The sequence below is a fragment of the Uloborus diversus genome, chromosome 2 (assembly GCF_026930045.1).
Source record: "Uloborus diversus isolate 005 chromosome 2, Udiv.v.3.1, whole genome shotgun sequence".
Classification (NCBI taxonomy): domain Eukaryota; kingdom Metazoa; phylum Arthropoda; class Arachnida; order Araneae; family Uloboridae; genus Uloborus; species Uloborus diversus.
Window position 1 is genome coordinate 54,180,926 of NC_072732.1, and position 14,690 is coordinate 54,195,615.

The window sequence follows — 14,690 nt, forward strand, 5'->3', positions numbered from 1 at the left end:
AAAAAACTACTTTCAGTCAACTTGTTGATAAAATGAAAAGGAATAATGATAAATCAACTAAATTGGAAAACTAAATATATGTACAATTTTTTTTTCAATCAATCTGAATATTTTTACAATGATATGAAATGAGAAAGTTGATATATACATTCACATAAATTTAATGAAAGAAGAAAAAACAAGATAAAAATAAGTAACATTTGAGGTAGGGCTTTATTATATGTGTACTTGACAAAATCAATTTGCAAGTGCAGTCAAACCTCCAATAAATTTCACTTTATATGTAGATGATTACTTCGATATTCTTACCATATTTATGTGTAGCAGAAGAATAATATTAAGACTTTTATATCACAATAAATGCAAAACAGACAAACCTAATTAATGATTTTAACAATGGGTTATTTTTATGAAGGTTCTTTAATTTTTAGAGAAATGTATTGAGAAAGTTCCTTGCAGAGAAGTGCTTTAAATTTTCTGAAATACAAGTTTTAATTTAGAATAAATTCATGTAAGAGATATTGCTATGCAATAAAAATTGTCTAATACAGGCAAGAAATTATTTTTTCCTTCACTCTCAAATGTTATTTGATTGTATTTAGTAAAAAAATTCCCATTAACTTCATGAACATTTAAATACCTTTCAAAGTCCTTTGAAAATTTAATTTATACAGATGTGTCACTTATACTACACTTCAAGATAAAGAACTTTTTGACTACTAGTTGTAATTTTTTGTTTTTTAAATATTTTAAAATGTACAAGTTAGCGTCTAAGTAAAATATTCAAGCAGCTTCTCATTTGGTTAATTGATGCAAAAGATCATTCAGGAATAACTGCTTCTATTGTTTTTGAAAAAAATGCAATCCAAGATATTGATCATCATACATTGTTAAACCTTAATAAGCTACCTATTCTAGAGGCTTGACTGTAAATTATTGTTGTTATTTTGGAATGCCAGTTAAAATATCAAATGCATGTGATGAAAATGATAAAATGAAAATAACACATGAACGAGATCTTTCACATCCATTGCAAAACCTTTTTCATTTATCTTTAGCTGTTAGATACATTAGCCTGTCGTTCAATTTTTAACACTGCAATTAAAAGTACAGTAGAACCTCCATTAACCGAGCCAATTGTTTTACATAACAAAAAAAAAACAACAACAAAGTAACATACTTTTTTTTAAAATAACGTAAATTTAATAAATTGATGAATTTTCAATTCGAAAATAAAAATGTTTTCTGGAAATTTGTGTTTTTTTTTTAAATATTTTTAAATAATAAACTTGGTATTGTAAAAAAATTCAATTTATTTTTGAAAATGTATTACAAGTTACTTTCCTACTTTAGTTTTTGAACTGTAAAACATTAATTTTTACGTGTTTGTTTCTATTGTATTTTCAATTAATACATCTTGAAAATTTGTGATCCTTACAAGTTGTGAGAAAAAGTTTTTCTTCTAGATTTCCGATATTCGAAGCACTAGCGGTCCCAAATAGCTCGGATAATCAAGTTTTTACCATACAAAAATTTGGTCTTTTTCTTTAACTTTTTGAAAAAAATCTTGTTTAAATATTTTTTAAGTATTAAATTGAAAGAACAGCAAGATATAATTGTACTAACTTTGCTAGGATAAAGGCAATGCACATTGATAGGCATGAAATGATGTTGCAGAATTAATCTACAAAAAGAATGAAAAGAGGTGAAGTAGCAATACCGCCAAGTTAAATGTCACATAATGAAAATAAATGATTCTGTACCGGGGCCTGATGTACAGGAACCTTTATAGGCAAAGGAAAACCATTCAAAGGCTTTGCTTTAGAATTTTCATTAAGTTCAACCTTTTCCTTTTGATTTGATGGCACATGGCAAGAATTCTGAGCTGAAGAACCAAGAGTGTTCATGTTTAAAGGAACAGATGCGGAAAACTTAGTACTGTTTAACTCCGAACACAATACTTGTGTTCCACTGGACGATAATAGATCATGCGAGGACATGATGGTATCATCGTGCAATGAAAATCGATTGTTAATCCTGAATGGAGTCTTCACCCTCTTCACAACTTTCTGACGGTTGCCGCTGCCTTTACGGCGAATATTAGACACAGTTTTATCATGAGATATATCAGGATTTGATAATTCTCCATTCATTAATTCCTTCGAGATGTCGGAATCCGACAGATCGAGTTCTATTTCGTCCCCGAAATCATCTTTGAATGACTGCACAGGCAAGGTAGTGGGACGTTTCAATTTATCACTCAGTTTTGTTTCGTCAGTTCCTTCATTGGTGGAATCATTTTCTTCGCTGGCATCCAATGTAGAAATGCTGCCATTTAAAATGGGGTCCACAGTTGAATTTGAAAGTTCTGCAGAAATTTTTGAAAGGGAGTCCTCTATTGGCATCACAATTTTTGTATCAGCACAGAGTGGAACATCTTTTCCATTAGTAACGAGCCACGAAACATCTACTGGATTTGTCTGACCCTGTGTATCATAAGATTCACTTGGTGTAAGAGGAGATGATATTCCTGAGTTTTTCAATGGCTGCTGCTCTTCAGGCAAAATATTACTGACTGTTGTTTTATGATCCAGAATGTATGAATCTAACAACATCCTTATTCTTGCTGTTATGCCCAACTTTTTGCTGTTGAACGAGCCTTTGCGCTTCTCCATGACATTCAAATAGTCCTTTGAACCTTTGTTTCCCACAGTATTGCACTTTTTAGGAATGGTTGGTCCAGAACCAACGTGGTTCTGAACGTATGGAATGTTGCAGCGAATGGCAGTTCCATTAGGAGTATGCTCTGCATCTTCAATGTTATTGTGCTGATCATAATTAAAGTCTCCATCGGAATAAGAATAAATTCTGTTGTCGGCAGCATATTTTGACGAACGATCACTCAAACTATTGCCATACACAGCTAGATCATCAGATGCTTCCTGCATCAAATTTCGTTCCATGCAAGGGTTACGCCCTTGGAAACTTTGCAAGGGAACTGTCACTTTTGTAACTAAAGGATTATTCTTGATCAGGCTATTTTTGTTATTTATTTCATTGCTGAGAGCATCAGATGGCGAAAGCAAAGTTTCAGTAGTGCACTCAGATACACTATTGACTCGATCACGAGGACAAATTAGTTCGTCATTATTTTCGAAGGAATCAATATTGCTGTCAAATGATTTTTTCAAGGAATTAGATGACTTCTTCACATCACTTGTATTGAGTGTTGGGCTTATGCTATTAATGCCAGTTCCAGCTGTAAATAAAGTTTAGACATTAGAATTTGAATTTACAAGTAAATGAAAAAAAAAAAAAAAAATTGGAAAATTCAAAGCACATAAGAAATATCATAAAGCTAAAGGACAAAGCTATTATTCTGAATTTTTGTTGGCTTCTGCTCTCAAGTGCAACCATAATTTTCAACTGGGGTGGAGGAGTGGGAGAGGGGGTCAATCATAGTATGTATATTAGGATTAGCAAAATGGCTTAAACCAAGGGTTCGGAGGGCAGTGGACTGATACCTCGCTGGGTACTAAGATTTGGAGAGGTCTAAATCTTGATTTTTAGCCATACAAGACAGATTCTATTATTCCTACAGAAAATATTCAAAATATACCTTTCTAAACTAAAAAGTATTTTTTGCAATTTGTGATTTCATTCATGATAAAGTTACTGGACGGTCAATAGAAGTTTTCTTGATTGATAAATAAAATTTATGTGAATAAATGTTCTACAACATTTGTTTTTTATTTTCATTAGAAATATGAACATGAAAAATACTTCTTTAGAAATAAATACAGCTGGCAAACTCAACTATTTTTGTATGAAAAAAAAAGTTAAGTATTCTCACTTTTGATTATTTTATTTTATTTATTTATTTTTTTGATACCATTTGGTGAGGTTCTGAGGCCCCCGCTTCCTCCAGACTTCTCTCAGCTACGTCCCTAGTGGTAAATTACCCCCCCCCCCCCACAACTGAAAAATTTGAATAAAAAATTTAAATTTTTGAGTTTTAGTAGAATTTAGATGAATTGGAAAATTTAATTTCTAGGTATTTAAAGATTCTTAAAGAATGCATAACATTAACCTCGTGAAAGTAATACAAACTAGGTAGTGAAATAATCAAATAAACCAGGGAGATATGCAAGGGTGCCTGTCTGCCTCAAAAGCGATGGTACACATCCGCAATTGCTAGGAAGTAGTGTCCCAAGAACAAGAACCCCACAAAACAGAGACTGAAGTAGTAGACTAACCCCTTACAAATTTCCAATGGCAGTCTGCACCCTGAATCCTTGGAAATGGGGTTTGCTACTACAAGTAGATCCTAGCTTATGAAAGTCATTGCATTTTTTTTTTTGGTTTAATAATTAACTTTTTTTTAAATTTAAAAACGTTTTAAATTTTTATTGAAGGTTATAAGAAATTATATAGAAAGTTAACAAATATTTTAGTAAATGAAATTAGGAAGAGCACAATCCCATTGCTCATTTTAATGAAACACAGCTGTGAACAGGAATTTCTCATTGGGCAACTTTGCTCGAGTCTAAAATTATAAACAGCACCTACTAAGCATACTAAATATAAATGCTGAACCTGCATTGCTAATGAAAAATCTCCATTCTGGAGGAAATTCCCGACTATCTTGCATTCCTGGATATATAAAACTGATCTATCAAAGAACTAATTCACTAATTTTTAGGTTCTTAAAAGACCTGGGGAAAATAGAAGCTCTGTTAAAACTAACCCATTTTCATTTTTTAAGATTTCATTTCTATATCTCTATAAAAACCAATTAGCACAAACTAAAAAATTTAGGAAGCAAGTGCTTGGCAAAAACACCTTTGAAAGCTTTAGTTAAGCACACTTTTTTGAAACAAGCTGCTATATCCTTTTGAAATGAAAACCGACAAGGAAAAATTTAAACTTCAAGAAAACTTAGTTCATGATACATACCTTTGTGTCGTTCCCACGTGACTTTTAGTTCAGCTATACGCTCTTCAACACAAAGAGTTGTTAATCTAGCCTCTGCATCTTGGTCCCAACAGTCTTCAATGGTTTCTTTTAAGGATCGAATTGCCTGCAAAAGATTAAATCACAATAATTAGAAGTAATTTGAAGAGTAAATGTAGGCAGGCCTGTTATCAAGGGGTGTAGGGAGGTGGCTATTGCTCCAACCCCAGCATTGAAAAATTAATGCATTCATATGAGTGTTTTTTTTTATATAAAATGTTCAAAGTTTATAACCCTTGTATAGTTATTACCCTCCCTCCCCCCCCCCCTCCCCAGAAAAAAAATTGAATGACAGTCCTTACTATAAGTATAATTATACAAGAAAAGAACATTGAAAATATGATTTAATGAAACATTTCTTAAAAAAGAAAAAAAAAGAATGTCAACAAACAGAACAGAAAAACAATAAAAGTATAATAATGCAGATGGTCTAAGATAAATGCATTACATATCTAACCAATTTTCTTTTGTAATTTTGAATTTAAGCTTAATCATGGAGATTTTTCAATTCAGAATTTTAATAGATACAATTATTTCAATAATTAGAACAAATTGGCAACATCTAGAACAATAATTGTCGTCCAACTTAGTTTTAAACTCACTGCAATGTTTTTCACTTCAACAAAATATCAGGGGCAGGCTTCTAAATAGGCATATTAGGCAAATTGTTAAAGATGGAAATGCTTGATGTTGTTTTAATTGTTACAATATCTGCAGAAATTGGACTTTAAACATTGCTCACTTTTAATCAACCATACGGTTAGCAAAAATATTCCTCATACTAAGATTATATCGAGGTTTATGCTGGGTTCAAAAGTTCTTTAGCACAAAAGCTGAAATTGAGGGGAACATTTTTATAAAAAAAAAGAAAAAGATACGTTTTCAGAACGTTGCAGTCTCTATATTAGGAGGAATCCTAACAAAGCAGTTATTGGGGGGACATAATGCCGGATACGACCAGTGGCGTAGCTACTGTGTTTGCCGCCCGGGTCGGTTTCTCAATTTGCCGCCCTTCCGTTATGAAATAGCTAATATTTAAAACTGTCAAGAGTGTTGAAATTAAAACTAGAAATTAAGAAAATTTTCATTAAAGAAAAAAAGATCCAATTATTTTCTACATACAGTGAAACCACTATGAGCGACCATTTCCCTTAACGACCACTTTTCTGAGGCACTGATTTCCCCCCGTATATGACTAATTCTAAAATACCTCTGGGAAAGACCACTGAAACCTATCACAACGACCGGCAAATCGTAAACCTCAGTATTAAAAAATATGGGAATTTTTGTTACAGAAAACTCAAAAAGAGAGAGATAACAAAAGAAAACAATAGAACATGGAATTCATACACCGATCAGTTTTCTCATGTTGACGAAGGTGGAAAGAAACCAGAATAAGGGATTAAAATATATTCTCCTTTGGGTCCAAATGTGTTCTTTTCTTGCTCTCTCTGCATTGAATTTCAAAAATGTCACAAAAAGGAGGGCGTTGTTTTTCGGACCTTTGGGAAGCTAAGGTGGCACATGCAAATCTCAAGGCAAGTCAAGCGTGCGCTTTTTATTGAGGGATGTTAATAAGAATAGAACTTCGTTAAAAGATTGTTTCTTAGAATTTCTTGGTTGCTTACGGGAAGGGGGTTAGAACAGAGCATTCCAAGTTCATCAGAGTGGACAAAATCTATTTTTCATGCCTTTGAGTAGCTGAAGAATTGGTTTCAGCGTTCACCGTTAACATTTCAAAAAAGCAAGTTATCTCAAGCTTAAGAAACATGTGAAAAGTCATGAACTTACATGAGAAAGGAAATTAGCAGTAAAAATATATTTTTGTCTTTCAGGCACACAGAATCCGATGAAGAAAATGAAAGTGATGAAAATGCGGAGTTGAGGACGACCAAAGCTGTCAGCGCAATAAACTCTAACAGAAATAGATAATCTTATCTTGTACTAATGATAACAAATTAATAATTTATTTTTTCAGCTGAAAACTAAACTAGAAACTAAAGTTGTTTCAGGTAAAACAAAGAATCTGAAGCAAACAAATCTCTTTACATCTGTTAAAGCTATTAGTTTTTAAATAGAAAATCATGTAAAAAGTATGTTTTACATTTAACATTATTGATTAATATACTGCAGGAAGAAGGTAAATAACAACTATGGTGCTATATTTGCATGTTGAAAAAGGACCTTTAAGAGCGACCAACCTACATTTACGACCACTTTTTTCAGGAACAGAGAGTGGTCGCTCCAGAGAAGTTTCACTGTACCTTCAAAAGAGAAAAAAAGAAGGGGGGGAGTGAGGGGCCACACTTGGAAAAAATTGCCAAACTTACATGAAATACGCCGCCAGCTCAGTCAATTCCAGCCGAGGACTGCAGTTTCGTGCTTATTAGCACTCATCAGCCCGGCATAGGACTAACTGAGCTGGAGGCGGAAAACCTCTTAAGGAAGCCAAGAGTGGCAAACAAACAGGTAGCTAACATAGAATTAGCAATGACCAGACGAGTGACGAAACAATGGTTCGGTTCAACTCGAATATTGCAGGCAAGGCATGTATATTCAGTAAGTTACCGCCCTATAGCCAGGGCTAAGGCAGAAATACATGAAATACGCCGCCAGCTCAGTCAATTCCAGCCGAGGACTGCAGTTTCGTGCTTATTAGCACTCATCAGCCCGGCATAGGACTAACTGAGCCATGGGCGGATTTATGGGGGGAACTTTATGTAATAACAACACATCTTCCAAAAAAAAAATCATTATTTTTTCGTTTTTGAATAGTTCAGAAGAGCATGGGTGGATTTATAGGGGGGGGGGAGGGACAATGCCCCCCAGTTTTGGGAGGAGTTTATACAGTAACAACTTATCTTCCAGAATCTTATAACAAAAAAATCATGATTTTTTCTTTTTTGAATAGAAAATTAAAGTTTATTTTTTCTTTTAAACTTAAAATAGCCGTTTCTTACAAAGTTTAAACAATACTGTACAAGTGTATAATCTACTACTCAATTTCAGAGATAGGAAAATGAAAATTATTGATAGGTTCTAAAATCCCTGAAAAGAATTGGCGTAGTATAGCCTACAAGGTTTCTTGAACCAAAAACCCAATCTAACCAACCAAACCTTGAAAATAATTAAACAAGTCCTTGAAACTCTTAAGCAAAGTGTGCTTCAATTTCATTTCTTATCAAGTATATAAATTAAGAATTGTTCAAATGGGTAGTATGTTACTCTCTTGATACCTATTCTCTAAATCTGTGCACCATTTCTTTTAAAAACTTGCATCACAAAGCACTTTTAAAGCGTAAAACTTAAAAAAAAAAATTATTTGCCTATTATTTCCAATTAACCCTTATAAGATTTCAAAATGCAGAATTTCATATCCATTTTAGATAATTTCCTCCGAGGGAGTAACCCTCGGGCCCCCTAAAACTGGAGATATTCTATATCCAACTTAAAAGGGAGCACTGCGTTACTCTCTTAATACCAGCCCCCTCTCTTCTAAGGTCAATTTAAAAAGGACAGCATGATTACACACAGTAATGAAAACGACACATAAAAAAGTAAAGAATGGCCTTACGCATCACAGAAAACAGACAAAAACATGGGAGGGCAATTAAAAACGTTGCTCCAAAAAAAATCCAGCCCCCCCCCCCCCCCAGGAACTCAGTTCTAAATTCGGCTATGGCTGGAGGCGGAAAACCTCTTAAGGAAGCCAAGAGTGGCAAACAAACTGATAGCTAACATAGAATTAGCAATGACCAGACGAGTGACCGAAACAATGGTTCGGTTCAACTCAAATATTGCAGGCAAGGCAGGTATATTCAGTACGAACTTACTGAACATATAGCTGAGACTAGAATTGACTGAGCTGGCGGCGTATTTCATGTATTTCTGCCTTAGCCCTGGCTATAGGGCGGTAACTTACTGAAGATTGCCAAACTTACTTTAAAAAATCGAAAATTGAGTCAGTTTTTGGGAAAGTGAAGGAAAAAAGCGGGTTGGGTTTGCTTCTGATTTTTTAAAAAAAACTAGTCTTTTTTAGTGTTTCTTTGTTGGCGTTCGAGGATTGGTGGGCATTGCAAGGAAATGTTTCAAAATCAATGTTTAGCTTAGGCTACTTTCTGGGGAGGTTAAGAAAATCGGGAACAGTCGGATACTCAATTCGAAAAAATTCAGCTCTGAAATATGCAATTTTACAGTATCTTTGACAACGCAATTGCATGTGTATTCTAAGACAGTTGTACAGGGTTCGTACTCAACTTCAGAAATAAAATGAAGGAGTTTTGAAGGAGTAAATGACATTTTAAAGGAATACTTTTGGGCTATCCTTAAATGTTCTCACACTTCGTTTTTGACAGATTTGACCCCCTTCCCCCTTGTTACATGTCATATTTTTCATAAACATACTGTTATAACAGGGTTCATACTCTATTTGGATGAAAAAACTCCATGACTTTTCCAAGACTTTTTCATGACTTCAATGAAAATTTTCATGGCCTCTTTACACGAAGAGAATAGCACTATTTAATCTCGAACTTGGTAATATTTGGAAATGAGCATTAGCAAAACGTCTATATGAATGTCACAGCCTCATTGAAGCACTTACTCGTAATGGAAAAAATATAAGTGCACACTTAAAAAACTAAACTTTTCTTATTTGTCTTCATCATATAAATTTTCGTAAAGTAAAAATGCAGTAAAACGAATATGATGATGCTTAAATGACTGATTTTTTTTTAAAACAGGCAGAATGAAATTGAATGGGACAAAGGTTGAACGAGTAATCACTAAGTTTCAATAAATTTGCTTCAAAAGTTACTTTTTAGAGCCAACAGTGCCTTTAATCATCCACGTAACTTGACAGTATTTTGGTTCTTTAAAGTAAAGCCACATAGTTTAGTTATTTATGTTTCTAAACCAGGTCTTTTTTGAAAAAAATTAGTCAGTAATGAATCAATCTCCTGATACAAAAGTACATTTGTTTTGTTTACAAATTTGCATATCTTCAAATGCATATAAATTAATAGGTTCAGAAATTCCAGAATACGTTTAATTCCCGACATTGAACGTAGTAGTGGGTCGCATGGATTAGTTTTGCGTGCCGTATGTTGGGCACTACTGTTTTAGAGCATTAAAAATTCCTCTTTTTCTGTATTCTATCGCCTGACTTAAAATCCTTATGTTCAAAACATTCAACAAATTAAGATAAACTCTGATAAATTTAATAATAAAGTCCTTACGAGTGATGGAATTGAACTTGCATGCAATTGAATTGCTTTTTTTTTTGAGTGGGCATGGCAAAACTAAGAATGTGAAATTTTGCTACTACAGAATATGAAACATAAGAAGTATTGAAAATAACAGAAAATTCAAAATAAGTGATGTCCAGGCAGTAAAATCACATCGCAAAAAATGGCAAACAACTGCTACAGAAGTGGATGTAAAGGGATTTCAAAATTCAGATTTGATTTTTGGAACGTTCAATTTTCCACTTTTAATAGCTTTTATATGCTATACTGTTAAATCACTCAAGAGTTCAAATGCTCCTTTAGCTACTGTTCCTTTCTCTTTGTCCAGGACATTTTTCCATGACTTGAAATAAATTTCCATGACTTTCAATGAAAATTTCAATTTTCCATGACTTTTCCAGGTCTGAAATTTTGTAATTTTTTTTCCATGACTTTCCAGGATTTCCATGACCCGTACGAACCCTGTATAATAACTGTGTGGTGTCACTTTTTGGCACCCTTTCTCTTCCCCTTATCACAATTTCATGACCCCGTCTCCTCTTTAAGGCATGACATCACTTGTGGACAGGGCCGGACTGGGTGATCGACAGGGCGCGGGAAAGCTGAGTTGAAGGGCGCCGACTGAGCCTCCATAATATCTAAGAAATTAAAATTTAGTGCGACCATTTTAAAAGGATAAAAAATCATTAGGAAGCAAATAAAGCCCTTTTTTGTTGCTGAAAATGTCTAAACGAGGTCATATTTTTTGCAAGTTCAAAAATAGAAGAGACATCCCCCCCCCCTCCGAAGAGTGTTGGTACATCCCCTTAAATATTAATGATTACCCCCTAGAAAGAGACTCCCCTAAAAAAAGAGAGGAAAGACCACCAAAATACACCCTGAAAATTTGAATAACGTCGCGGGGGCGGTTGGGGGGAATAATTTTTAATTTCGAAGAATGAGAAGTTTTGCTAAATGTTTCTCAACAGAAACTTTTTCCGAAAATTCATTGCTTGTTCGTCTTTCTTCTGAAATGCATCATTCATTGGTTCAATAGCATTAAGTAACAACACCTCTTGCAGTGATACTTTTTTTTGTGTTGTCGATTGAATTTTTTTCACTGGTATCTGCTGTTGTTTTAAAACATGACGCTATCATTTCATTACATGAATCTGTCGGTTCTTTAAGCTGACGAGGTTTTCTCCGTGCGATCAATATTCATGCTCAGGTTTTTTTTTTTCGTTTTGTCCCTGCATATGCTAGTTTGTCATTTTCGACAAAATGCTTCTGCAATTTAAAATTAAAAAGAGATGTATGTACATGACAATTCAAACTGTTGTCCGTTTTCAAAGACTGTTTTAAAATATTTTTTTCCACTTTATTGTGCTAAAGTTCAAAACTCAAAAAGAATAAATTAAAAATATCATTTCATAAGTAAATTTTTTTCGTTGGATTGTTAAAAATCTTTGCATCTCTGCATGGTGCTCTTTTAAAGCATTTTAGTTATGCAATTATTTTGAGAGTAGGAGCGAGTGGTAATGAATATCAGGCCGTTACTAGTTTCTATAAATGTACTTAAAAAAAAAAGGTATGTTTTTGGATGAATAGCAATACAAAAAAGGAATTCAGTCATGAAGGGGAAACTTGATTTTACAAATTGGGTAAATCAAGAAATATTATAATTTATCAAAAATGAAAATTAATAAAGAGTAATTAAGATGAAGAATTTAGTGCGGATATAACATGAGACATGACATTAGTGATTAATTGATTTCAGTCCTCAAAATCAAAAGATTATTCGAATTATGTTTACGGATTTGTTTTGTACTTATAGTATTGCTTGTTTTGTTTTGCTTTTTTTTTTTTTTTTTTTGCATCTCACATCTCAAATGTCAAATTTTATACGAATTATGCATTTGTAATGAAATTGGGTTATGTATGCTATAAAGTAACTGCTACCATGAAAATGAGTTAAAATATCATGTTTTTTTTTTAATGTTTGCAAGACATATTTTTTATAAATAAAACATAAGTAATATCTAGAGTCCTTAAAATCTATTTTTAAAGTCTGATTTTTTTTTTCAAATCCTATATTTATTTATTTATTTATTAGTAACATGATCATGTCATAGCAAATATCTTGGGGGAAAATACAACCAATCGAACTCTAACTCATCCAGTGCACCTGATCGCCTTTTTGCAATACGTAATAAATAATATCATTTTAATAACACTGAAACTATTGGGAAAAGCTTGAAATTAAATTATTTGAGAAATCATTTTTTATGTATGGATATACATTTAAAATTACTATTTTGTTTGTAACCATTATAAGGATTAAATGAATTGATTTGATTAATCAATAAAACTTTTGCAAGAAAACTCAAAGATTTCAGTTTAAAAGAAGAACAAATAAATTTCTTGACCATGTCCAATTTCCCCTTGCCTCCTTTTTTCATTTAAGAATTCCTTATTTTTTTAAAGTAAAATTAAAATTACAAGTTTTTTGTTAGCATAAGAAAACAAGAGAGTTTTTCGTAATGATATTTTTCCCTCCACATTCTTAAATCAGGATCTAATTTCTGAAAATTTATTTCAGAAATTCTCGCTGTCCAAAGTGTTATATTTTTAAAGTATATATATAGCAAAAACGAACATTTTAAACGTTGATATTCATTTTCATTGCATTGTTGTCTTAAAGTTTCGAGAACTTTTTGTTTTTGAAAACTGACGCGACCGACCTAGACAGAGCCGTCATAAAAACTACCAATCATATTAAAAACAGAGGGACGATGAAAAAAAAAAAAGTTCAAGGACAGGCTTGATTTTAGTAGTTTTTACTTTTTAAAATAATAGTTTTCAATTGATAACATAAGACCTTTCAACTTATCTGAGTACGTTGTTTTTTTAACCATATGTATTGTCGAAAATTTTGCAATATCATTTGTCATTTCGCAGCACATAGATCATAATGCCATTAATTATGAGTCATAGATTGTAATTCTATAATTTAAGATTATACATGAAGGAAAATATTTTCGCAATAAAAAGGAAATGAAAACTGAAACGAGTAACCTGCTGTTGAAAAGATCCTTGACTTAATATATCCAATTTTGCTGCCGCTTCAAAATTACTTGTTCACTAATGCAAAAATCTGATCCAAATGAATCTTCGATTCATGTAAGTAACGGCAATTGGACCTCTGTAGTCTAACTGCATAAAATTTATGATAGTTGTCCTCCCTTGTGCAACAGAAATCCACTGCTACGAATCCCCCAGGACCCAAGCATCGCAGATCCTTATCGATATAAAGCATCTTAAAAGGCGTTATTTAAAGCCATAAAACAAGTGTGTGGTCTACATGTATGCTCCCTTTTTTTCTGCTTACCAAAAGATAGTTAGTCAAAAGCTCTTGCACAGTGCAAGAATGCTTCCAAAGGCCCTCATAAAATGCTTTAATGGTTAGAATCTTTAGCTTTTATTCTGTGAAAAAAAAGTGCTGTTTATTTTTTAGGCTTTATACTATCCTGATATGTAAAAACTAACTGCAGATAGAAAACGAATAAGGTTACTTCGATATTTCTCACATTACATTTCTAATATAGTCTTTCCTGACTCTTATTAATATTTGTAATACCAGTAGCGTACCTAGCATGGGCGACACTCGGAGCAGTAATTAGTGATGTGTCACCCCTCCCCCCTTCTCCCTCTAAAGGCAAAAAAAAAAAGTTTTTAAATTCTATGTAAACATGAAAATATTACAATTTTCAGAAACAACTGTATTTGTGAAAAACAAAATTTTATGTGGGATAATATACATAAGGCAAATAAAAACTATGAATGCTTTTTATGTAACTTACCCAAGACGCATGTGTGCGTCGAGAGATCAAAAAAGTAAGGGGGTCTGTGAAATTGTTGGCCTTGTAATTACTTTGAACTTATTTTACACACATGGAAAGCTAATGGGTTTTCAGTTTTTTGTTATAAGAGGTCACTACTAGGTCTAAGTATTGACAATATGAACCTAATTCTGAGTATAGTAGTACGTATTGATTCCATGTTGTGGGGTGGGAAATATTGGGGTACGGGCGGGCCTATCCCCTGTAAAATTTTCAAATTAGAAGTCTTAAAAATGCATTTCAGCTTCATTTTTATCAAAAACTTGTAATTCCACTTTGGGTATCGCCCTCCCCCCCCACAGTCAAACCCGAGGCGGACCCCCCCCCCCCCCCCCTTCGCGATGTCACAAGTAATAGCTTTGCGTTTTACTTATTAACAACATCGTTATACATTCCTTCTTCAAACTCAAACTTTGTTCCGCTCATAATGAATTGCATTGTTTCATTGATGCAAAGTTTATCAATAATAACCTTCACAAGTCAACAGGATAGCGAGGGGTAGGGGGCGCGGTATCGAGCTTCATCTGAGGGAAAACACAGATTAAAAAACTTC

General features: G+C 33.2%; 1 protein-coding gene across 1 annotated transcript in view; it reads right to left on the minus strand.

Moving 5' to 3' along the window:
• Nucleotides 1-1,480: 1,480 nt before the first annotated feature.
• The window catches only part of LOC129235146 (uncharacterized), a 169,186-nt gene continuing 155,976 nt past the window's right edge, over nucleotides 1,481-14,690 (minus strand). Inside the window, exons 10-11 of the mRNA XM_054868837.1 lie at nucleotides 4,957-5,080; nucleotides 1,481-3,259 (exon numbers count right to left, since the gene is read on the minus strand). Of these exons, the coding sequence (XP_054724812.1) occupies nucleotides 1,728-3,259; nucleotides 4,957-5,080 (1,656 nt within the window). The 3' untranslated portion in view covers nucleotides 1,481-1,727. The remainder of the gene's footprint in view (nucleotides 3,260-4,956; nucleotides 5,081-14,690) is intronic.